The following is a 23719-nucleotide window of genomic DNA, read 5'->3' as shown; positions in this document are numbered from 1 at the left end:
AAAACTGCCAGCTCCGTTTTCAAGCCACCCTCCCATGGCAGCCATTAATTCTGCAACAGCATTGTAATGGGCTAACAAGTCAATCACACAAGCCTCCGTTGCTTTACACTGTGTCACCTTAATGACATGTTCGTCAAAATCTGTCACCAACGGAGAGCTGCTGGATTCCTTCAGACAACATGGTGGCAGTTCTCTGTGTGTGCATGAAGACGAACGTGTAGATTTGTGTCCAATACCTCCAAGAAAAGTCTCCTCGTCTTTGCCCATAGGTGGCTGTGCCAGCTAAACATAACTACACCAGTGCACACCGAAATAAATGAGAAGTATGGATGCACATTAACATTAATGATGGGGTGGTCGGGAAGGTGAGGGCTTGGTCGGTGAAGGGTTGTTTCCATTTGACTTGCTCTTTTAGGAGGTCATCCCCATCAGGGGTTCAGGCTGCCTTGGTCTTGTTGTCATTACTGCTGGAGGAGGTTGGGGTTAATGAAGGAGAGACCCTGGTAAAAAACAAGCTCCCTTTAAATTAGAGGCTCAGTGGGCCTGCTTGGTGCACTGGGCTGAAATGACCTTAACCCTGTACTCTCTGCTGGGTCCGGGAATGGCATTTTTGTGTCTGTCTGGCATGGATGGAGACCTGTTTCTGTGCCTGCCAGACAGACAGCCTATCCTAACAGCAAAGTTGTTAACACAGGTATGCGGACCAACATTACGCATTTAAAAAGACAATTTCAATAGTTTGGAAGGCCTATGAAGGTAAATCATTTTTTAAAAGATCACACAAAATAATAATGTTAGATTTCCTGATAGTTTACCATGTTGCACTATGACTAATTCATACAAGCTCTTGCACAATATTTTCCTTCTACTAATGCATTATGAAATACTGGTAGCAATCCTGTAGTGTCATGCACGACCAGCAGCTCTCCTAATAGATCACTGGCAATGCTATGTGTGTAAAAAGAAATGCATGCAGACATACAAGTAGTTGAAAGTAGACTGTATTTGTTAACAGGGTGGCGTTTGACTATTCAGTTGTTCACTGGTTTGCAGCTTTCTACCTCTGCCTCACATAGATTGCTAGCTGCTCTCCCCCAGATTCTGGCAAGTAAAAGCTCTGTCTGTACATAAAAGACTACATTTTAAATAGCTTTTGTCATTAATGCTTTATTAATTGCCTGCGGCAACACTACCCGATGCAGGGTGTGCTGGAAATATATGACACTTTGAGGTCAGTGTGTATCCCTGCTGCGTGTTATGCAGTGGGCAAAACGGAGACAAATCAGCAGGGTTCAGCGTTTTCGATGACTGCTCTGTGGATTTGCAGAGAGATGGTTTTGTTTTTCTCTCAGATGCAGACTTTGTTCAAATGCAGGATTGTTCTACCTCTGAGATAGTTTGCTCTCTGCATGAGATAAATCAAATGTGCATAGGGTATTCCCGTGCACTACGGCTCTTTGAGATTCACTGTTTGGAAGAGGCATTTATAATTGATGGTATATATTTTTGCAGTGGTTTTGAGGCACAGAAAGGAGGAGAGCATATGAAAAAAGAGGCTTGGTTTGGTATTTTGCAAAATATATACATGTATGCTATATTACTATAATTTTGCATTGACTTGTGCAATAAATTCTTTTCAACCATCTTTGCTGTAAGAATTGCCTTTCAAAGACCCACAAGTCCACAACACAAGCTTCAAAAAGGAAACTAGCAAGGAATCAAATGTATATTAATTCTACTTATTTAAAGATACGGATGTTTTAGTATATCCTTTGTTGTGATTCTCACCTTTACATCTGAGGTGTCCCTCTGACAGTTTCTCCAGGATCGGGAAATGCCTGAAAATGTGCGGTCAGGGTGATCAAATTTGTTGTTGTTGGCACTGAGGAAGAACGTGGTGAAGGGCTCCTATAAGGAAAGAAATGTATTCATCACAAAAGTCAAATATCTCCACCCAGATTTAAAGTCCTGATTATTATTTTGTCACCCTCTTGACATCCAATTTGATTGCACCTGTCAAAATCTGAGAATTTAAAATATTTTTTCAACCTTGAGGATTAAATTTTAAATGCACAGGAATAGCCTGAATTTTCTGTATTATTCATTGTTATTTTTTCTGTAGCAGAGATCATTCTTTCATTGTATCCAAGCCTGAGGGAAAATTAATTAGTGCTCTTCCTGAGTACAGTAAGCCATAATGATAATTGGCTCAAATTTGGTTTTCTTAGACTGAGATGGCAACCACTGCCGGTTGGAGCGGATGGATCACTCACCAGAGGAAGAAAGAGATTGTGAGAACAAACCCAGTGAGGTCAATCTAACTGCTGTCAAGGGAGCTCCCTCAGTTCATCAGCCTCTTTCTACTAATGATGGGGGAGGGGGAGAAATACAGTACAAATTCCTCATAAAGCACCTTCAAATTAGTAAGATTCTTTAAAATCACATGTGTAGCAACTCAAAGAAGTGGTGGAGGTTAGAAGAGCCTTTTTTGTTGGGAACAGACTGGAAGTACATGTTCTTCCTCCTCCTCTTCCAGAGTAAATGAGGACAGTGCTCAGTAACCTTGATGGACATGTCTCCAGCGCTCACTGGGTTGCCTGAAACACATAAACCTGTCACAGCAGCCTCTGTAAATCATTACCCAGCCACTCTTTATTTAGTTCACATATGCTGGTTTACTGGCCTGTGAAATGTGTTTTCTGAGCGCCATTGGTCTAACTCAGGCCCAATCAAATTGAGATGTCGAGCTGCTTCCTGTGCAGAAGCCAACAGACCTCAAAGAAACAGCATCATCAAGTCTGACAAGTGACAATCAACTAATGCAGACAAAAAATGAAAAACTGTCTGAGGTCTGGGTTTGACTTCATTCCTATTCACATACTTGACTAATTCGGGGATTTTGCACATAGTACAATAATAAGAGGGAGGGTAGCTGCAGGAGAGATTTTACTCACAATTCTGACAAGCCAGTGCAGGGTGGTGGCAGCTGTGGAGTAGTGGGTGTTGTAATGACAAGGTGGTGTCTGGTCATCTTCCCATGACTCATAACGTTCAGTGAAGAATGCTGCACGCTTTGGGTTCAGGGCACCAATAGGCTGAAAAGGAAATGAGGACAAAACAGGCTTAGTTCTGGCAATTATCAATTTTCTTGTATTCCATTTCCACTTAAATGCCTTTATAAAGATGTACTACATATGCTTTGTACAGTCATGTGAAAAAGTTGGTATACCGTCTTTCAAAAGTAAGGTTTTTACACTATCAGGGAAAACAAATCTGGCTTTACCAGGTTCTAAAATGATTTCAATACAATCTGAGATTAACAAAAACACATGATATATCACATTGTGTCGTTTTTTATTTAACAAAAAACAAAGCCAAATGCAGTGCCCTCCATTAATTTTCTGTGTTGCTTTATAAGTCTCTTGTATCACAGTGGAGGAATTTTGGCCCACTCTTCTTTACGATATAAAGTTAATTGAAGTTTGCAGGCATTTGTTCATGCACGACTCCCTTAAAGTCCCACAGCATTTCAATCAGGTTCATCTGCTTGATTGATTTCACTTTTTTCCTGCCATTCTGTTGTAAATTTGATTGTATGTTTGGGATTAGATTACTTGGTTTCTCATATTTTCTCCTGCAGTTATGCACTTTGGCTTAGTTTTTGTTAATGAATGACAATGGGTAATATTTCATGTGTTGTTTTTGATCTGAGGTTGTATTTACCCAAATTTTAAGAACCAAGAAAACAACAGAATTGAACAATGGTGTACTTAAACGTCTGCAAGTCTCATGTTTTGTAAGGCAAACAAAGCTTAGAGTTGTTCCTTTTTAAAATTTTAATTGACCCTGTAACCTTAAAGTGTGTTGAGGATTATTTGTCCAGTGCACTGAATTTAAAAGTGTGTGGGTGTTTTTCTGTTTGTTTGATTTTTCCTACTGTGAACAAGTAGGATGTCACAGGATGTAAAGATAAATGTGTCATCATGTCCTTCGGTGATACCTTCCTTCTTAACAGTTTCTGACAATGACCTTTTGGTTATCTCACAAATAGAAGACAATGTGAAAGCTTTATTTAAACAAAAGATATCCAAACTATGAATCTATCAAAGTAAAGAGAGCCAAATAAAATCCTGTTTTTCTATGAATACAATAACAACTAGAGTATAGAGTCGAAATGACCAGAATGTAGGACATGTAGCTGTCATAGTGGTATAAATCTCAGTAATGAACCTCTGTATATCCTTGAGGGTCAAATGTACAGGTTCAGTGTCTCTGCAGAATGTAGTATGCTGTGAGACAACTTAGTCATTCATTATCCTCTTGCTCAAAACAGTCAAAATAGACTAGCTGCAAATAGCTTATTATTCAAAATTGAATAAAAGAAAAAAAAATCAGTACTACCAGTATTCATGATAATAACAACTATACTGTTATAACTAGAAGTACTCAAATTTAAAGCAAGGCTATGTTGTAGTTGATGGTACTTGCTGTTTTAAAACTGGGCTAGTTTAGGATTTAAGACAAAAAAATACAGAAACTTCAGTGAGTGTTTGTTTCCGTGAGGACTGTGCTGCAGAATTTTAAGAATGTTCGTAAAGAAAATGATTTTTTTACGTCATTTTATTCTAACATAAACATTCTGTATTTATATGTTATTCTTTACTGTATTCCTGCATGAGTATTTGATATTGCTTTGTTTCTTTGCTTGTTACCACATTCTCATCACAACCACATTTACTAGCCTGACGTGTAGCCACCTGCTTGGCCTGCTAAAAAAATGGAAATAACAGCTTTTGGGATTTTCTGCAAAACTCTTAACTATAAGGCAGTTCCTTTGAAAAAATCTCCATAAGGTCTAAGAAAACATTTTGAATTTGGCTTATGGTATCTCACATAACAGAAGGTTATGGGTAAGTATATCAGAGACAGACACAAAAATCATAAAACACAAATTTTTGTGATCCAAAAGTCATCATTCCCATTCCTATTCCTCAGCATCAACTCAGATCTCATATTTTTTCTCAAAAACAAAACAAAAAAACCCCAGAACTCTATCTTCTCTGTGAATTAAAAAAAAGAAACATGAGTGCTAAACTGACTCGTATAATATATTTCACTTGACCCCTGGGCAACAAGACTTGTCTTGTGTTGTTTTATGCATAATTTCTAAATATTGGAGCACATCTCATGAGTCGTCTCCAATCTAAATTACATTTTTATGTACAAGCAAATCTATGGTGGTCATGCAAGGAAACAATAAGGCTGTATAATTCTGGAAAAAAAGCATAGAAAATTCATATTTTTGTGAGTTCCTAAAAGGTACTTTGTAAACTTTGTAGCCCTCACTATTTGGCTCATCATTGCAGATTGTAAAAACTACAGTGCATGGAAAAACAACATGTGAAGCACACTAATTCCTGTATGGGGATATGGATGATTTGCTTACCTATGATATCAACATAGTGAAGGTAACAGTATGGTCTAAATATTTTTAATTTTTATGGGATTTTTTTTTAGAGATACAGTTTTAGAGTAATGAATTCTACTTCAATTATCCTCATAAGAGCATCTCAAGCATCTCATGCCAATTAGTTGCTCTGCTCTTACCTAAATTAGACAAGCCTAAATAAAATGTAACAATACCTGAAGAATAACTGGACAGAAATAATGTAGAGAAAGCTACAGAATCTTAGAAGGTACCAGTTGGGACATTTGTAGTAATACTGGGTGGGAAGCGCTGGAAAGTTCAGGACAGACATGGAGCTTTACTCTGGCAATTGTCTGTCAGAGCCTGTTATTCTCCTGAACCTTTAAAGTAACTGTTGCGCTGTCTTCTGTCTGAAATTTAAATGGGCATGTTGGCAGGGGTTAGCAGGATGGTGCGTTAAGGATGGAGGGAAGAGATATGTGTGTCTCCTACTAAAACGCTGTGGCTAATCCATGTGGATTAACCCTAGCTGACCTTATTTACACCCAACACACCCATCATGGCAAGCACTTTACTCTGAACTGCTACTCTTGTCTTTAACACAGTGGGGGAGCTAATATTTGTTGGGGTGGCCACTCTGATGCTAGTACTTACATTTGGGTGGCACAGAAAATGAAGTTTTCTTGTATTGTAAATCACTGTAACACAATATTATTTTTGTTGGTCACTTGATCTGAGAATTTGCTTATATAGGTATGGCTGCACTTTAGTAGGACATGATAAAGACCGATGTTAAAAACTGCTATAACAATAGTAGCTACTGAATCTCAATTTCTGTGCATGTGCCCTCTATGGGCTATGTGCATGTGTGGGGTGGTCACCCTTTAAATCTTCATCTGGGTCACAATCCTTTGTACTTTAGGACATAGCTGTTTTTAGTACCAGGAAAATACAGTGAAATCTAATAATCCAACACTGTGTTATATTACTGGAGGCTTAGACATTGAGGTAAGCCACAGCCATGGTTTTAAAAGTGTACAATATACACTCTTAAAATTATCAACTGAAGGAAACTGAAGATCGGTTTTTCAGAGAAAAAAAAAGATCTTAAAAAACCCTCAGTATGGCTAGTATTTTTAGCAGAAAAGTTTGCTCATTATTTAATACTCCCCATAATATGCGCACAAAAAACAAGCAGAAATGATTGAAACTTCAAAGCTTTGCATTTTAAAAAAAACTGTTGCCTAATTATTTAGACACCATAAATAATCACTGCTATATATATTTTACATCTATCTAATTATTCCACTGTTAGGCCAAATCTTAGAGGGGTTTTTTTTTTAAACCACAGCCTTAGCAATAACTTCAATATTAAACTGACACCATCACTGGGTTTTAGCCCTTTGGCAGCTGTTTCATTTTTATGTGTTCTTAAGGCAACAGAATTACTCCCATTAAACATACATTTAGTGGTGAATAAATTGCTTTCTCTGCCTTTTCAATCACCTCATCCAATATGAGAGCCTTAGAAGCATATTGGCAGTCAATATTAATATACTCAGTACCACTGAATCAGTTGCACAGGGGGAAGGGTGACTGGTAATGTAATCAATGGCAGCTTTTCTACCTGAAAGCTGCAGCTCAGAGGTCAGAAGAAATAAAATAAAAGCAGTTTTAGGCTTATGTCTATTCTAACGTTATTAAAAACTGCACTGTTTTTGTTTTAGCTGGGTGCAGCGAGTATGAAACCTCAATATGGGAGAAACTCTTGCTCACTGAGAAGATTACCATCATATCTGCGTGTGGTGCACTGCACATTCCTGAAGCTCTAAGTCAAAACTAAATGCAGTCTCTTTTACTTTTTTTCAGTCCTTTCTTAAAATCTAATGGCAGTCCACATCAGTGTTAGCACAATTGAATAGACTGAAAGAGAAGTTTATTGAGATCTGCGTAGATTTATGGGGTGATAATAGCCTTGCATGTGACGTCTTGGCCCAGCTGGATTGGGGTGTAAGCCACAAGACGTCTCACACTCTGTAAAAGCGCTGCTAGTGTGACTAATGCAGGTTAGAGCTGTATAAAAGATCCAGGTAATACATGTGACAGGGGGAGAAAAGTGAAGAAAAGACAGCTGAAGGTACTAATGAGAATAAAGAGGAATGCCAAACTGGCAATAGTGGTGAGTTTATAAAAAAGGCTTACTTTCTCAGCTTAATATTATGGCACCAAAGAGAAAGCTGGAAAAATAACTAAAATGTGTTGAAATGAGAGAATGGGTGACATATTTTGATGAAAGATTACAACAGTTAACTACTCTAAGATTTATAATTTGGGTACATTCAAAGTGCCTCTGCCTCTGTACTGCGATTCACAGCTACCAAGACTTCTACCTAAACTAACAGAAACTGGAGCACCAAATTGCAGGGAAGAGATCCAAACACACCTTAACTGACAAAGTATTTCCTGTTAATTCTTCTGTGTGGCTCTACATAAATTAAAAAAACAATCTACTGTGCTTCCAAGGTGTTTAGCTGTGTAAGCATAAATGGAATAAGGCATTTTCTGTCATTTGTAATGTAGTACAGAAGTGCTTTTTATTTCACTTTCCAGAAAACGTGAGGATAATTAAACAAACACACTACATGGGAAAGCCACAAGACCCAGGTCGCTGAAGAAAAGGGTTTTTCACACATTTGTTAAAGGGTGATTGTTCAAAACTGCGTAAGTCAGGGTTTCATATAGCTAGTTCAAACCAAAAATATGGGCTATAAAGCTGACAAATACCAAACTGGGCATGTCTCACATGATGATATAGTTGCATTAATGTAAATACACCGTCATGAAAAAGTTTTTGCCCCCTTCTTGACCTGAAACAAACAAAATATAGTTTGTAAATGATGATTTCATTTATTAAGGGACAAAGGCTAACCAAACCTACCTGGCCCTAAGTGAAAAAAGTACTTGCCCCCTAAACCTAAAAACGGTTTGCCAACTTTGGCAACAAGAACTGCAATCAAGCTTTTAACTAATTTATAACTGGCATAAATTCTGATACATCCTTGTGGAGGGATTTTAGTCCACTCTTCTTTCCAGAATTGTTTCAATTCAGTCACACTGGAGGATTTTTAAGCATAAACGGCCCATTTAAGATAATGCCAAAGCATCTCAATCTGATATAAGTTAACACTTTGACAAGATCATTCCAGAATCTTATATTTGATCTTTTTTGAGCCATTTAGAGATGGACTGTTCTGTTTTGCATCATTGTCCTGTTGCATAATTCAAGTGCAGTTGAGCTTCAGAACATAAATGGATGTCCAGGCATTCTTTTTCAGGATTTTCTAGTTGAGAGCAGAATTCATCATCATTCCATCAGTTACAGCAAGTCGTCCAGCTTCTGAAAGAGCAATGCATCTGCAGAACATCACACAACCACCATCCTGTTTGATTGCCAGTATGGTGGTCTTTTTAAGGACAAGGGAATCATCTTTAAAAACTGCATTTTGCATTTATCCAATGGTATCGTTATCCAGTGTTAAAATTCAGTTGATGATCTGAAACACGTAAGACAAATACGCAAAAAAGTAAATAAACTCGGTAAATAAATTCAAAGTATAGTTGTTGAACAGTAGTCTATGTGTAGACTGCATATAAACAAAAGCAATGGTCGCCTATTTGTAAAGATGAGGTTGTAAACTGAAATCTTGCATTCATGCTTAATGAACTCACTTTATTACTCCAAGTCAGCACCACACTGTAGAGTATTATGATTCACCATCTTAAAAAAATCATGAGCACATGTCTGGTTGTACCAAATCCAACTGCAGCTACAATTAGAATAGATGGTAAATAAAAATGGTAAATGGCCTGCATTTATATAGCGCTTTCTAGTCCCTAAGGACCCCAAAGCGCTTTACATATCCAGACATCCACCCATTCACACACACATTCACACACTGGTGATGGCAAGCTACGTTGTAGCCACAGCCACCCTGGGGCGCACTGACAGAGGCGAGGCTGCCGGACACTGGCGCCACCGGGCCCTCTGACCACCACCAGTAGGCAACGGGTGAAGTGTCTTGCCCAAGGACACAACGACCGAGACTGTCCGAGCCGGGGCTCGAACCGGCAACCTTCCGATTACAAGGCGAACTCCCAACTCTTGAGCCACGATCGCCCCACAATAGATGATTATTAACAGAGTAAATCTGTATACTAATTGAAAGAAACATTTGTCTAATTAGTTCTCATTTTAAGCTATGAGCGCAACCAGTTTGTGACAAAATGAAGGGTGACTTAAACTCCACACATTGTACTGAAATGACTCTGTGTAGCCTGAAAAAGACTACATCCATAACGTGTTTGCCTAAATAATGCACTCAGCTACAAGAACATGCAGGACTGACACAATGAAGCTCCCATGCAGTTGTTCTAGTGGAATTCAAGCATAAAAAAATAAGGACACTTCCAGTTTAACCCAAATTCTGTACATGTCCACATCTTTGCTATAATACATAAAATCTCTCTGTGTTTGTTTCTTTGTCTGTGACCAAATGAAGACCAAATGAATTTGAACAACCAAACTTTGCATACAGGTACATCTTTGGGTCCTGTAGATTCATATCTATATTAGATATCATGCAGCCAAGTATCCACCAGCAATTAGCAATGGGCTAAAATGACCAGTTTTTAGCATTTATACATCTATAATGCCTTATAAAAATCATTCTATCCATTTTATCTCACAACAATAACATGTAATTTATATCCCTAAAAGTTGAAGTAAGCATGGTTTATTATGATAGCATCACATTGACAACCAACCACCTAGCCATGGGCTAAAATGACCTATTTTTGGCATATGAACAACAGCTACCGCCCCACTCGCTGCCTTTTTTTGCCAACAGCACCAACGGGCCATGCCCATTACCATGGGCATGTTGCTACAGGCTTATAGTACACACCTCAGTGCCTGGTGTCATGGTGTCCTGTTCCAATATTAAGAAGGCTACTAGTCTATTGAAAGATGTCTAGGTATGATTGTTTAGGTTTAACACTAACATGGAATACATCCGAATAATGAACTATGTGGTTGATCTGTGGTAAAAAATAATTTCCTTAAAACCTTAAAAAACAAAAGGACAAAATGTATAACTGAAACTATGTCCCAAAAATCGAAGTTTAACCTAACTGGATATGGAGAATGAATGAAATATGCCAATGAATAATGTATGGAAATATAAAAAGTATAAAAAGTTGATTTTCTGTTTAAACAACTGTACAAAATAATGTACAATGTTTCCAGTAATGTAAGAAAAGACAAAGGATTTCACTGGTCGCTTATTCCTGTCATACTCACCATCTGTTGATGAGCCCAAATCAGGCTTTGTTTGCATCTGTTCAACAAACAATAATAACCTCTTACCTTCTCCTTACATTACATATCACACTGATTACAGATATAAGACCATGAAAACAACAGCTTCAGACAACGCCACACTTTCTCCCATCTGACTTCATTTCTTCTATAACACCTGACCAAGGGAAATGCAGCTAAACAAAGTATGATCAAACTTGGATTTTTCTTCAGATTCAATCAGGATCATTTGTGGTGTTGCATTCCAAAGATGTAGGAAATGAACGTGGCTATTGGTGAGCGAGCGTGCAGAGAGTGTCTCCATTTGTTTGGTCATATCTAAGCTACCTCCCAAAGAGACGCATATTGCATTTTATATTTCAAAAGAAATTACATTACAGTATGTTGCTGTGGTGCTCTGTCAGGGGAAGTCACAGTCGTTTTTGCTTGCCTCGTCAGAGGCAGGGCTGCATGCAGCTCCAGTCTAATGCAATCAAGTTGCTCCAGCTCAAGATAAAGCAGATGTGCTCCAAACAGCCTGACTGGAGTGGAAGTGTGAGTGAAGAAGCCTCCATTATAGAGAGAAAAGTGTGGAGGGAGTGCTTTGTAGCAGCCAAGCTGTGTCTGTGTTACTGAAAGTTTTTCTGTTAGAGATTCTCAGCTCAGAGAGGAAGAAAATAGCCTCCTATATATTATAGCTCTTTCAAGATACGTTTACAAGGGGCACCATGAGGGGTTTTTTTTTTAGAATTTGTTAAGATGGAAATATATTAATTTAAATTGAATAAAAACTGCGCTTGTGTCACATTTTTGTTATGTCTGTCGAAATGTTTTTCAAAAGATACACGTAATAAATTTTTCTGTGTGAAGAAGAAGCATGTTGAGCAACATCTGCTTCCTTTGCTTTCTTATGCAATTAAATACGTTTCCATCACATCATTTAACAGCTATGAGGAAGATAGCTTCCATACATCTGTCATCTACATGTCACTTTGTCAAAAAATAATCATTAGAATCTAATGAAACACTTCATTGCATGAGAATGTATCTGACATCCAAATATGCAGAACTCTGGCCTCGAGGCAAATCGACACAGCATTCAACAGAACTTTGAAGCAAACTGAATGCAGGAAATGTAGGTGTGTACAGGTTTGGGAGGTTCTCATTAAGTAGATCAGCGTTGAGCAGTTGAGACAATACTGTCCATCAAGTGACAGTTGCATATAATTGGAAAACAGGTCTCAGGTATGACTCGTCTGTGAGAAAGAAAACCTCACAAACTGTGCAATACCCCTATGAGGTTATGAATACTAATCTAACAACAATTTATGAAGCCTTAATGTTGCCTAATTGTACTGCAATTATATTGTATTAACCTAAGAGTAATGACATGATAGTTCTCAGGTGACAGGTGATATTACATGGGGTGACTTGATTTTACTAAACCACAGGGCAAAAATAAACAGACAAGTTAAAATAAAACCTTTATTTAAAGAGCATTTTGTCGTAGCCCATAATGTGGGGTATAATATGCTAAGTTCAGGGACAATCTAAATTCCTACAATATAAAAAACTAGCAAGAAATGCTTTTTTTTCTTTATTTCATGTGATAGACTGGGAGCCTATCCAAAGTGTAACTAAATGTACTATTTTCCAGATCTCCCAGTTACCAAAAGCAGACAAATTCTGAGATACCAGTGAGCTTTAAAAACTGTCCGTCTTCTTTCACCTTCAGTAAAAACACCAGTATATTTCTTCTCCTAGGTGTCACCATTAGGCATAGCATCCAGCTATCAGTGGAAAAGCAAAGGCTGAATGAAGCTAGGCCTCAGTCACCTCAGGTCTAGAGATTGGTTGGCAACCCCCTGGCAATCAGACATTGCCAGAAAAGGGTGTATTCCCTGACTGGTTGGGTGAGTGGTTGCTGACAGGCTTTAGGTGAAACTGCTCACAATGAGGTACGTTATACGGTGCTGCACCATACTCTGTGACGCTGATTTGATCACTAGATTTCTGAGGTTGTCCACAGTTTGCATGGAAGATGAGTAATTGGTGAGAATTTGCAGACAGGTCTGCATCTTCCACAGCAATTTGCTAGCAACACACAGTAAGGTTTTGCAGCAACTTATTTGCGACCAATTTCACCTAGGGACAGCCAGCATCCGCTCACCAGCTGGTCAGGAAATACACATTTTTTCTCTTATAATCCACGGTTGCCAAAGTGTGCTAACTGGTCCCTCAACCTTGGTGACTGGGCCCATAGAAGTTAGCACTGACGTAGAGAGTTAGTCAACAAAGATGTACACATACACTGTGTGAGGTATTTCTAAAACAAAAATAATAATAATAATACCCCCATTGCTATAACTTTGGATGTAAATGAAGATCAAACTGACTGATAGTGAGAAAAAATATACAAGGCTAGAGCAAACATCATCTGAGATCACTTATCCTCGACTGGGTTAGTAACAATTGTGTTGGTGCCCAGTTTGAATTATTTGCTACTAAAAAAAGTCACAATCCTTAATTAAATCTCTACACAAAAATTTTACTTGGCTCAACAGCGAGTCATTCCTTCAGGGTTAAAATATTGGTTAATATAGCTGGGGCAATATGAGCCCAGAGGCTGTAGTGTACATGGTGAGGTTTGAAGAGCTCAGCTTAAAGGTATGTACACACGAACATGTACACATGAACAGTACTGATAAAATAAAAGCTAAATAAGGAGTAGAATGACAAGGTTTTTTTTAGGATTTATGCATATGCAGTAAACAAGGGATGCAGCAATATAGAACAAAAAGACAAGAGTCTCAGCCAACTCGTTAAGAGACTTGGACCCAGTAACAGGACTGATGCGTCATCACCTACCAAACACTTACCCAGAAATCTGACTCAGATTAATCTGAAAAAGATTGAATTCCTCAAGAACTAGTAATGTATTCTTAATGGTACTAAACATGGGTACTGTATAAAACAATTTGAAATGATATCCAGCCTCAGTTTCCTGATACATGTACAAATCCCTGGCTAAACGCAGAAGAAAGTCACCACCTAATATACAATGAATGTCTCCAGAGACTACTGCTACTACCACTGATCCATAAATGAACAAAAAAGGGCAGATGAAACAGAGAGGAGAAGAGTGGGGGCCTCTGTCCCTCTCTGCTACACCAGCTTATGTGAACTTTTGGAGGTAAGAGCCCCGGGGTTCCAAGGACAACTGTCAGGAGACACAGGCTGTGAACTCATGCTAATGAAGGCAGCTCGGCCCTGTAAACAGCATGGGAGGATGTCACTGGAATACATTACAATACATAACTGTCTCCCCGGGGCAGGAGGGTTCCACATGGCCCAGCCCTGATCACTCACCTCAACACACACATCTCTATACACACGCATACACATTCTGTGGCTTTTTCATCCCACCTGGATACCCCACAGGTAAAGAAAACGACAAGAGAAGACACACAACTGTTTGTCCAAAATGTTTTCTGTTTAGTTCTCTAGAGGAGTAGAACCCTTCTTTCTTTCTTTTTTTAAAAATTAACAATACTTTAACTTGTGACTGATTGTTTCATAGTTTTATTTCAAAGTCCTCCGTCTCTCTCACCACAAAACCAAGAAAACAGATGCTTTGAAATGCTGAAAATTGATACAAACTGTTGAGAACTGAGATGGCAAAATGAGGCTCTTGTGCTGCGCGTTGGTGCTTTGAGGGGAATGAGGCAGCGATAAAGTGAGTGAGAGAGAGAGCTCAGACAGGAATGCGACTGTTTTCAGGTCAGTGAGCTGGAGTGTGCATGGGCGAGAGAGCGAGAGCGAAAGAAAGAGAGACAGAAAGGGGAGGGGGTAAACCTATAAACCAGGCCACAGTTCTGCTGCCTTTTTCCCCCCTCATTCAAAGACAGAGCAAACATAACGCTGAACTTTATCTATCAGGGTTGCAGGGCATTAAGGACATTGTATCATAGCTGTTGTGATTTGGCACTGTTACCAGAGTTCTTACTATTGCTCAGCTTGATCTTTTTTGGACAAGCCATATTTAGAACATCTTTCACTGCGGCACTGTGCTCATGAATTCTCTTATCAGTTCATCGACCTTGAAAATAAAAGTATATTACTAGCAGAAACTTGAACTGCTGCATGGCAGACTTTAGAGGAAAAAAATTATCCTTGAAATCGTACAGTTTGCGTCGAGTGTATGAAGACTCGGGCTGTGCAGAGATCCATTATTTAGCCCCCCGAGGATAAAGTTGTCATGATTTTACTCTTGTGTTATGCAGACTGTTCTACAAATTTGTTGAAGGACAGTCAGGATTTAACTGACAGTATATATTGATTTTGTATACATTTTCCATATTGTGATGCTGTATATGCATTTCAAAAAACTATTTCTAATTTATGTTATGAGAATGATTTAACATGAGCTGATCATGCTGGGTTGTATGATGGATTTAAAGTTGCTTTGCTGAGTTCATCGAGTTAGACTTGTGGCAGTAAAACATGTAAAAGCCTCTCTAATGCAAGACCAAAGAGATATGTTAAGGGTATATCCAAAGCACACAGCACAAACTATGTGTTGAGACAATGCAGCACGCAACAAAAGGGAGTAAACTTGTATAAAGTTGTTGAGTGCATTTCAGGATGCTACAATCAGCATTTTCCACTTCAGTGCAGAGACAGCACATGATTCCTTTGCCAGTAAATACCATATTGTTTTACAATCTGACTCCTAATAAGAAAATCCCCTGCCATTAGATCCAGCTGCCCCTTCTTGCCCCTCTTTTTTCCATCATTTAAGGTGAACAGCCGAGAGGCCCCTGTACCTTTGAGAGGTCTCTGAAGTTCGCTGGCAGGGTCAAGTCCAGCTCCTCCGAGTCATAGTTGGTGAGGACCCAGGGAAACACTGGGTACTGGTTCAGATCATTGTATGTCCTCCCTAAACACACAGAGGAGACAGAAAACTGTGAGTGATGATGGGCTGGAGGCGAACAGAGGGGTTGAAAGCAGGGCAGCGTACACTTGAGGCTTCAGTTACTTTAGGGGATCAACATGCAACATTCCAACAAGCCCCCAATCAGACGGACTTCCTTCCACACTTCACAGAGAGTCTGCCAAGAAAACACATACACTAATGGTAGAAAATGTGAGAATGATTCTGCATTTCCCATGACTCTGCCTGCTGTGTCTCCTTTGTTAATAGACTGTGGGAACTGCAGGAGGCCTGTCTTTAAGTATATGGAGAACATAAGCATTTTCAAGTAGTTAGGAGAAAATGTAATTGCAGAGGTATACATTCTTCTGGGGGACATGACTTCCAACGCCTGAAATCTCACAGCAAATCTGATTGCTGATTGGCCAGATGTTCTCAAAGGAAAATATGATTTTCAGATGATAAAACTTGGAAAACTTGGAAACCTGGAAAAGCCAAGAGCATGTACCATGTTGTCAATAACGCTCGACTTTTCCTTTGAAGATGACATTGATACAGCTGCAAGGTCAGGTGGTGGCCAGTTGTAATCCAGGACTGGGATGGGGCTGCTTTTTGCTAGAATTTTTACTGCTGGTGATAAATCATGCTGAAAACTTTGGCTCAAAGTAAACTGACAGTTAAAATGTAACAACTTCTTTTCCAGGAAAAATGAAACTGAATGTGTAAAAGGGCACAAAAGAGATTCTAAGGTGTCAGACCATGGTATCCTAGGATATCCTATCTTTATATGATTAAAACAAACAAAGACGTTTCCTACCAACATCCAGTGATTGAATACAAACTATTTTCCAGCTTCTTTAGTTAAACATTCTATACTAAAGAAGCAACAATTCCAGGACTGAAAAATAACCAACCAGCAGAAATGAGCAGACAGTTTTGATCTCTACAGCTATTTTCCCTTTCAAGACACTACTACACATGACATATTACAATGTCATTATTTAGTGAATAAACATGCAGCCCAAATTCAGAACCAATGTATGAAAAACTAAGTACACCCCATACTGCTTCCACAGGAATTAACTGAGTTTATTTCAGACTCATAGACCTCAGATAACATGTTAAATCTTACTGTTCATGTCAGTACAATTAGAAAAAGATGGAATTAGTATGTTTTGGGTTTTTTTGAAAAACCACCAGAAGAAAGCCACTTCTCTCTAAAAAAACAAAACAAAAACCCCAAAACATGGCAGCATGGCTAGGTTGCATATAAAAAAACTACAAGACTTCTGGAACATTGTCCTTGGACAGACCAGACCAAAGTAAGTATGTTTGGTCATAATGGACAGTGCTATGTTTGGCAAAAAATAAACACAGCATGCTTGCACAAACATCTCATACCAACTGTCAGCATGTTGGTGAAGGGGTTATGATTTGGGCTTGTTTTTCAACCGCAGGACCCAGGCACCTTGCAGTCATTCAGTGGACAATGAACTCCTCCGTGTACCAAAATATTATAGATTCAAATGTGAGTCCATCTGTTTGACAGCTAAAGCTTGGTCAAAAACTGGGTCATAGAACAGGACAATGATCCCAAGCACAGCAGCAAATCTACAACAGAAGTGCGGAAAAAGAAAACCATCAAGGTGCTGCAACGACCCAGTGAAAGTCCAGACTTTAACCCTATTGAAATGCTGTGACAGGTCCTTAAGAAAGCTGTGCATAAATAAATGCCCCCAAACCTTAATGTACATTGGTTTTCACATGACTCTATTCTAGAGGTTGGGTTTTATATAAATCACCTAATAAATTGTATTAACACCTAAAGTCCTGTGTAATTTAAGGCTACTGTGCTACTATAATTTAGCTACTGTAAGTACTAAGTGAGTGTCAAGGGTAAGTTTGCGCTAAAAGACACTAGAGAGCCCACTACTATTTCTTTTTCCTGTTTTCAACCAAGCTGTTATCACTGCCTGTTAACTATCCAGCTTGTTATGTTCAGTGCAAGACAGAATGACCAAAATGCTAAACTCAAGGTATGATATTGAATCTTTGCATATGCACCCTGCTTCTTTAGAATGACATTATCACTATCATGCAATAGAAAACACATTTACTAAAGTCAACTTTTCAAATAAAGAACAAATGAGAATAATAAGGAAAGAATAATAAAGGCTGTTTCGCTACATCTAGGTTTAATTAGATTGTTCCCAGGTTTATAATGATTAACTATAAAATATTATCAACTTCAACCAGTCAATCAGTTACGATTCTGCAGCAGGTTGGCCTTAGAAAATCTAAAACTAGCCGAGCAAGTGAAAATGTCTGACAGGCACTCATGCAGAAGGCTTCTGCAGAGTAACCAGGGTCTGGGGGAATCTAGAGAACATAATTATCCAGGTTAATGCCATACACTCAAAAGGAAGCAGCAGGCTGAGTGTGGAGGATGAGTTGGGCATTGGTGTGGTTAGACCTACTTGCGCTGAGGCCTGAGCTGGGGTGGCAGGATGTTAATAACAGTGGAATAGTGTTTAATTAGAAGACCACTTCCCGTTCGCACCTCTTCCCAGCATTTCACCCCCCGCCTGTCTACCGTTCCACACTATTCTGACATCCCTGGCAGCCCAGGTCATTACCAGGGATTTTTAATGAATTTTGGGCATGTTTTTCTGTCTGCCTTACATCTAATTAGCTGACAATAATGTATCGAAGTCGAGCACAAGCTAAATATAAATATGCATGAATATGCAGCGAGAGAGAGGATGACACCTTTCTGAGCAGAATAGCGTGCAGTCGCTCTTGCCTTCCCTGTTAGTTGCAGTTCAGATCAGAGAGTCGACAACAGAACCTTTCAGCTCCGCAGACACACGTGTGCACGCTCTCACAAAGCCAGGCACTAATTATCTGGCAAAATCTGCTGCGCCTGCTCTTTGCTTCAAACAGCATACTCCCATGAGCAGTGAAGTTTACAATGTTGAGCACCTCTTAAGACTACCATGGATTCTTAAACAAATACGACATAACTGAGGCTACTGATAGTAGCTTCCAGCACCACTGACACATAAAGTTTATTGATCGTGATAGCAAACCTTAAAGCCATAAGACTCTAATGGGCAAAGTTTCACATATATAATAGATTAAAACTCAACGATTTCACCGGTTGGAAATTTTGCCCGGATAAGGAAGAAAACAAGTCAGAATCTGTCTGTTTAACTGATGGCTGAGAAAAAGAGAATATATTATTACCATACCTTCTGCTACTTTCAATTTAAGCAAAGAAATCTCATAGTTGCACAACATTAGAAATTCAATACATACAACATTACCTGCTATAGTGTTGAGAAACATGAGGTACTCAAAGTTGGAGATTTCTCTCCTCTGCCAGCGCTGGGTCATGTTGGAGGATTTGAAAAGCTGACGAGGAGTGGCCAGGGAGATGCGTCTGGAAAAAGCATTTAAACAATAACTCAATATCCACAGGATTAGTGTTAGTAAAACTGGATTTTGTTAAAAAATTTGAAGGCAAAATAACAAAAAACCATAAACATAAAACCTGTATATGGAACTCAATTCAAAGGATTGGCTGCAAACTGTGACATTATGACATTAAAAGCCAGTCACAGGTTTTAACACTACTACTCAGTTTTAGAATTAACACACTGAGATGAAGGATGTATAACAAAATGGTATTCATAGCTGTATATCTTTTATTCTAGCACATTAAATGAATGAGAGTTGGTAATTAAAAATCCCTAAATCACACAATTATTCAAGCTGAACTACAATACAGGATGCCTTTCTTGACATCCACAAAATATCATATAAGTTGCCAGTTTTGCGGCAGCAAATAAAAGGCCTATTAGCACCATTGGAGTCTAAAGGGAATCTTTTTTCCTGTGGTCATTGGCCTGGCTGCAATCCTCTTGTATAGAGTCTTCTGTCAGAGAATTAGGTCAGCTCAGTCAGGGTCAGTGCACATCCACTTCAATGACTGGAGCAATGGGACTTCAAATGACTCTACTGCAGGCCAGTACTGCACAGACTCTTCAACACCCAGCACAGATGAGGTAACAAGGCCATAAAATATAAATATAAAAATATAATTCTAAACATTTAACGGCGTTTTGATTGTTTTATTTCAACTTACCTGGCTTGTGGAAGTCCATAGCTGGTACCCACACCTACCCGAGGGAGACTGTAAACGACTTTCTTTACTGTGGCTTGGTCAGGAAAGTTAAACATGACTGATGCTGCAAAGAGTAAAAGATAACACTTATTATATTAAAAAATATGGGAAATAAGCACTTCAATTTTAAATTCTCTAAATTGTTACTGCATTTACTTCTGTTGGCCATAAAGACCTCCAGCGCTGTGTTCTGCAGGAGATATCGTCTAGTGAAGACTGCGCGAATTTCACTGAACATCCACTTCCCATGCAAGCCCTCAGTGTATGGTAAGAGCTAAAAGGTGAACAAGAGAAGAGAAAAAATGTCCTGTGATTATGGTAGATGTATAAAACAAAAGATAATGTGCAGAGTGAAAAAGACTACCAAGACTACAATGAAAGATCAGGAATGTAGTGTGTTGCAGATATGATGAAAGGTGTCAAAGCTGTGAGGAGACTGTAACAGAGCACAGACAGGAAAACAAACCTGAGTAAAACATTATTGTAGATACTGTTTTGTATTGGGGGGTATTTTTAGTGGAAACCGGTTTTCATGAGCACCACAAATACAGTTATTGAGACAGAAAACCTTTGCCTGCTACTTGCAAACTAATCCCTCTACCCATTAGGCTGCTAAGAGAAATGCTTAACTAGGCTTGCAGGCAGGTATAACAGGGTCAGAGCACCCTGATGTAATTGGGACTCGGAGCTTCACCAAACCAAGGCAAAGGAGAGGCCGCAATATCGCACCAGTATCAGTTCTTTCATTCCCTTTTTCAACTTGTAACTAAGAATTACTGAGACTGTATAACACATTTCATGGCGCAATTGCTACAAAACATGAAGCTGTGTACAGATTGTGTTGAAAGTTTCACAATTTTTGAGTTAGTTTAAAAGAGTCATTGATGGAAAGGCAAGCGGTCAAAGAAATAGCCCCCTGGGTCAGTGGGATATACATAATCAATAAAAATCATCATGCCAGGAAAAAGAGAGAGAGCAGACAAAGAATCATTAGTGTATGCAGCACCACCGGGGGCTGCGGGTCCACACACAGAAAGACAAGACAGTTGTTCTGACAGGTGAGAATGGTCCCCTCACACACCTTTCTCCCTCCTTCCATCTCACTTCCCCCTGACTGAACAATTTTGTCTAACAGTATGAGCCAGGGAGCAACCTCATCAACTCCCCAGGTTATAATCACACATAGGTTCAGTTCAGAGAGTGCGTGTGTGGGAGAGAATAAAGATTTAACAGGGCAGTAAGGGGGTGAGGCCCTACAGTGTATGTGTGTGTGTGTGTGTGTGTGTGTGTGTGTGTGTGTGTGTGTGTGTGCGGGCACGTGTGTGTGGTCACGGTGGTGGGGGTAGAGATGGAGAGAATCAGAGTGAGCTGGGTTAGGTCTGATGCTAATGCTCATTTAAAATAGTGACAGGCTGGAAGAGTGCAGCACAAGCCGAGCTCCCTTAATTTCTCCCTGGAATAGCTCATGCCCGACCTCCGTGCCACATCCAAAATCTCTTGAGCTCAATTAAAATTGGATTAGGTGGAGATGCTGGATGTGCAGCCCAGCATCTCTGGTGTTCTCCTACCAGTAATGCCCCTGCTTGACACCTCTGCAACCCCCAACTCAAACAGTTGTCATAGAGACAGCACGGCCCTGAGGAGGCAGCGTGCTGACTGGAGGGGGATAGAAAAGAAGGGAGGTGCGATGGAAGGACAACTAGGAGCTGGAGGCCAGCAGCAGCTCACTGGGAAGAAGGGTATCTTTTATGCCCCCTCCCACTCTGTAGCCAGATGTTGTGGAAGCAGTCTTCTGAGTGCAATGCTGAAAGGCAAGTCATACAGATAAGCATCATGGGGAGACTACAACAGCTTACTCCATCAAAAGACTAGTGAGGTGTTATGTGAATACGAATTAAGTTATTCATATGTCTAGAGCCTCTGAATGATTTGTCAGTTTTAGTACAGTCTTTATTCATTAAAGTAATTTATTGTTTTAATTTACCAGTAGCTCGTGAATTCTCCATCTTCATATCATGCCTTATAAAATAATACTGTAACTATAACAGCCATGGAAGCAATAAAACATAGTGCAGGCTCCTAAGTATTGAAACATATATAAACAGCTGTAATATTCGGTCTCAAAATAGGTTCTCAATGAAATATTTTAGTGCGGGCTGTTTTTGGTTAACCAGCTAACGCAAACATTTTGCTGCCATGACAAAGTACAGGGCAAAGGGCCAGCTGTCAACAAAAGAGAGGCTAAAGAGGAGAAAAAAAGAGCCGATTTCAAACGGCCCAGATCAAAAAATTTGTCATAACAACAAAGCTTTGGTCTAAACCAACACGCAGGGGCCCCTGTAGACTTGGGGATTTGACAAAGCCCAGCCCTCATTTTTGGAGGCCCAGCTGTAAAAAATGCCATTTAATGAACCTGTCTGCTGAAGCTGTCCCCTGCCTGTCAGAGGTGTCAGCCAGTGACAAGCGCTGGGGACGGCCGCCTCCAGTCACAGACAGGCCTGCCAGCTGGAGACTTCGGCCCCAATCTAATCACGCCACCAGGAAGGGACCGGCGCTCTGCTCTTGGTCTGTCACGCTCAGGGCTGGGGGAGCGGTGAGAGGGTGGGTGAAGGGGTCTGGTGTGGCCGACAAGCGCAGCCTTTTGTTTCCACACAGGTCCCTCCATGCAGGCTCATTAGGAGGCACAGGCGCATGCGCTGCTTTACCAGCTGCAGCAAATATCCCTCTGCTGTATAATAACCATAATGCAATTTAACAACTCTTGCTCTTTTTACGTTATTCCTTCTCTCTGGTTTCCCTGATGTGACAGAGGGCAGGCTGCGTTCTGCACGCAGAACATCATAGGAGAAAAAAAGAAAATATTTTGACAGATGAGATGAGGAGAGGCACAGGTGACACCAGTGTTTAGGCTGAAACTCATATATAATAATGTGCAGATGCTCACACGGAGCACATCATGTTTATAAGCGACAAGAAGCCACTCCATGCATGGAAATAGATTCTAATCATATTTGACTTCCGAATAGCTTTACCCCCACATTGACTGAGACACAATGACAGATGTTATTAATAAATCTAACGAAGCATTTTCTTTAAAACCTGATGCAATTTTCTCCCATACGGAACAATCTACACCCCCTCCACTCCATTTACACCGAAATAGGAAAATATTATAATTCAGTGAGACCTCCAAGCCAGCATGACTGATATATTTATATGAGACTGTGGAGCATACTGACAACCTGGTATCACAGCACCTCTGCTGCATTCTTCTCAGATTTGTCTAATAGGCTTCCACTATAAAGCCTCACAACTGCATGGTCCCAGGCGGCCATAGAGAACAGTGAAGTGGAAGAATAAGGGGAGGATACGAGAGGCAGTTTCATTTTGAGTGATATGACTACTCCCCGAGGAGCAAGTGGGATGGATTTCACACATGGCAATTTGGAGGATCAGCACACACTGCATATACTGTATTCAATGGCTGACCCCAGGCAATATGGGCCAAATCTGTGAAGAGGTTGAGAAGCCAGAGAAGGCACAGAGAAAGCATGAAGCCTAGTAACAGGGAGAGCAGAGAACAACTCTGAGTTAAGTGGAAGAGCATTGCCAGCCTAAGACAACATGGAAGACTGGGCAAAAAAAGAAATAAATCAATAAAAACTAAATAATGTTTATAAAAATTACCCAACTCTTCCACTAATCTATATCTAAATTAAAAAGGAAAAAGAAAAGTGAAAAAGAAAAGCAAGCCTTGCACAGACTTTGTTATAGCTAGCATGTACATATGTTTCCCATACTTGCTTAGATGGCAAA

The 23719-nt window shown here is 39.7% G+C and overlaps 1 protein-coding gene across 7 annotated transcripts in view; it reads right to left on the bottom strand.

The window, feature by feature from the left end:
* The window catches only part of nbeab (neurobeachin b), a 200757-nt gene that overhangs the window by 22268 nt on the left and 154770 nt on the right, over positions 1–23719 (bottom strand). For all 7 annotated transcript variants that reach the window (XM_005455018.4, XM_025898038.1, XM_019367747.2 and 4 more), the window contains 6 exons: positions 20060–20177; positions 19865–19967; positions 19044–19159; positions 15611–15723; positions 2955–3095; positions 1789–1908 (listed from right to left, as the gene is read on the bottom strand). In XM_005455018.4, the coding sequence (XP_005455075.1) occupies positions 1789–1908; positions 2955–3095; positions 15611–15723; positions 19044–19159; positions 19865–19967; positions 20060–20177 (711 nt within the window). The remainder of the gene's footprint in view (positions 1–1788; positions 1909–2954; positions 3096–15610; positions 15724–19043; positions 19160–19864; positions 19968–20059; positions 20178–23719) is intronic.

This window comes from Oreochromis niloticus, linkage group LG14 (assembly GCF_001858045.2).
Source record: "Oreochromis niloticus isolate F11D_XX linkage group LG14, O_niloticus_UMD_NMBU, whole genome shotgun sequence".
NCBI classification, from domain to species: Eukaryota; Metazoa; Chordata; class Actinopteri; order Cichliformes; family Cichlidae; genus Oreochromis; species Oreochromis niloticus.
This window is presented reverse-complemented; position numbering and strand designations above follow the sequence as displayed.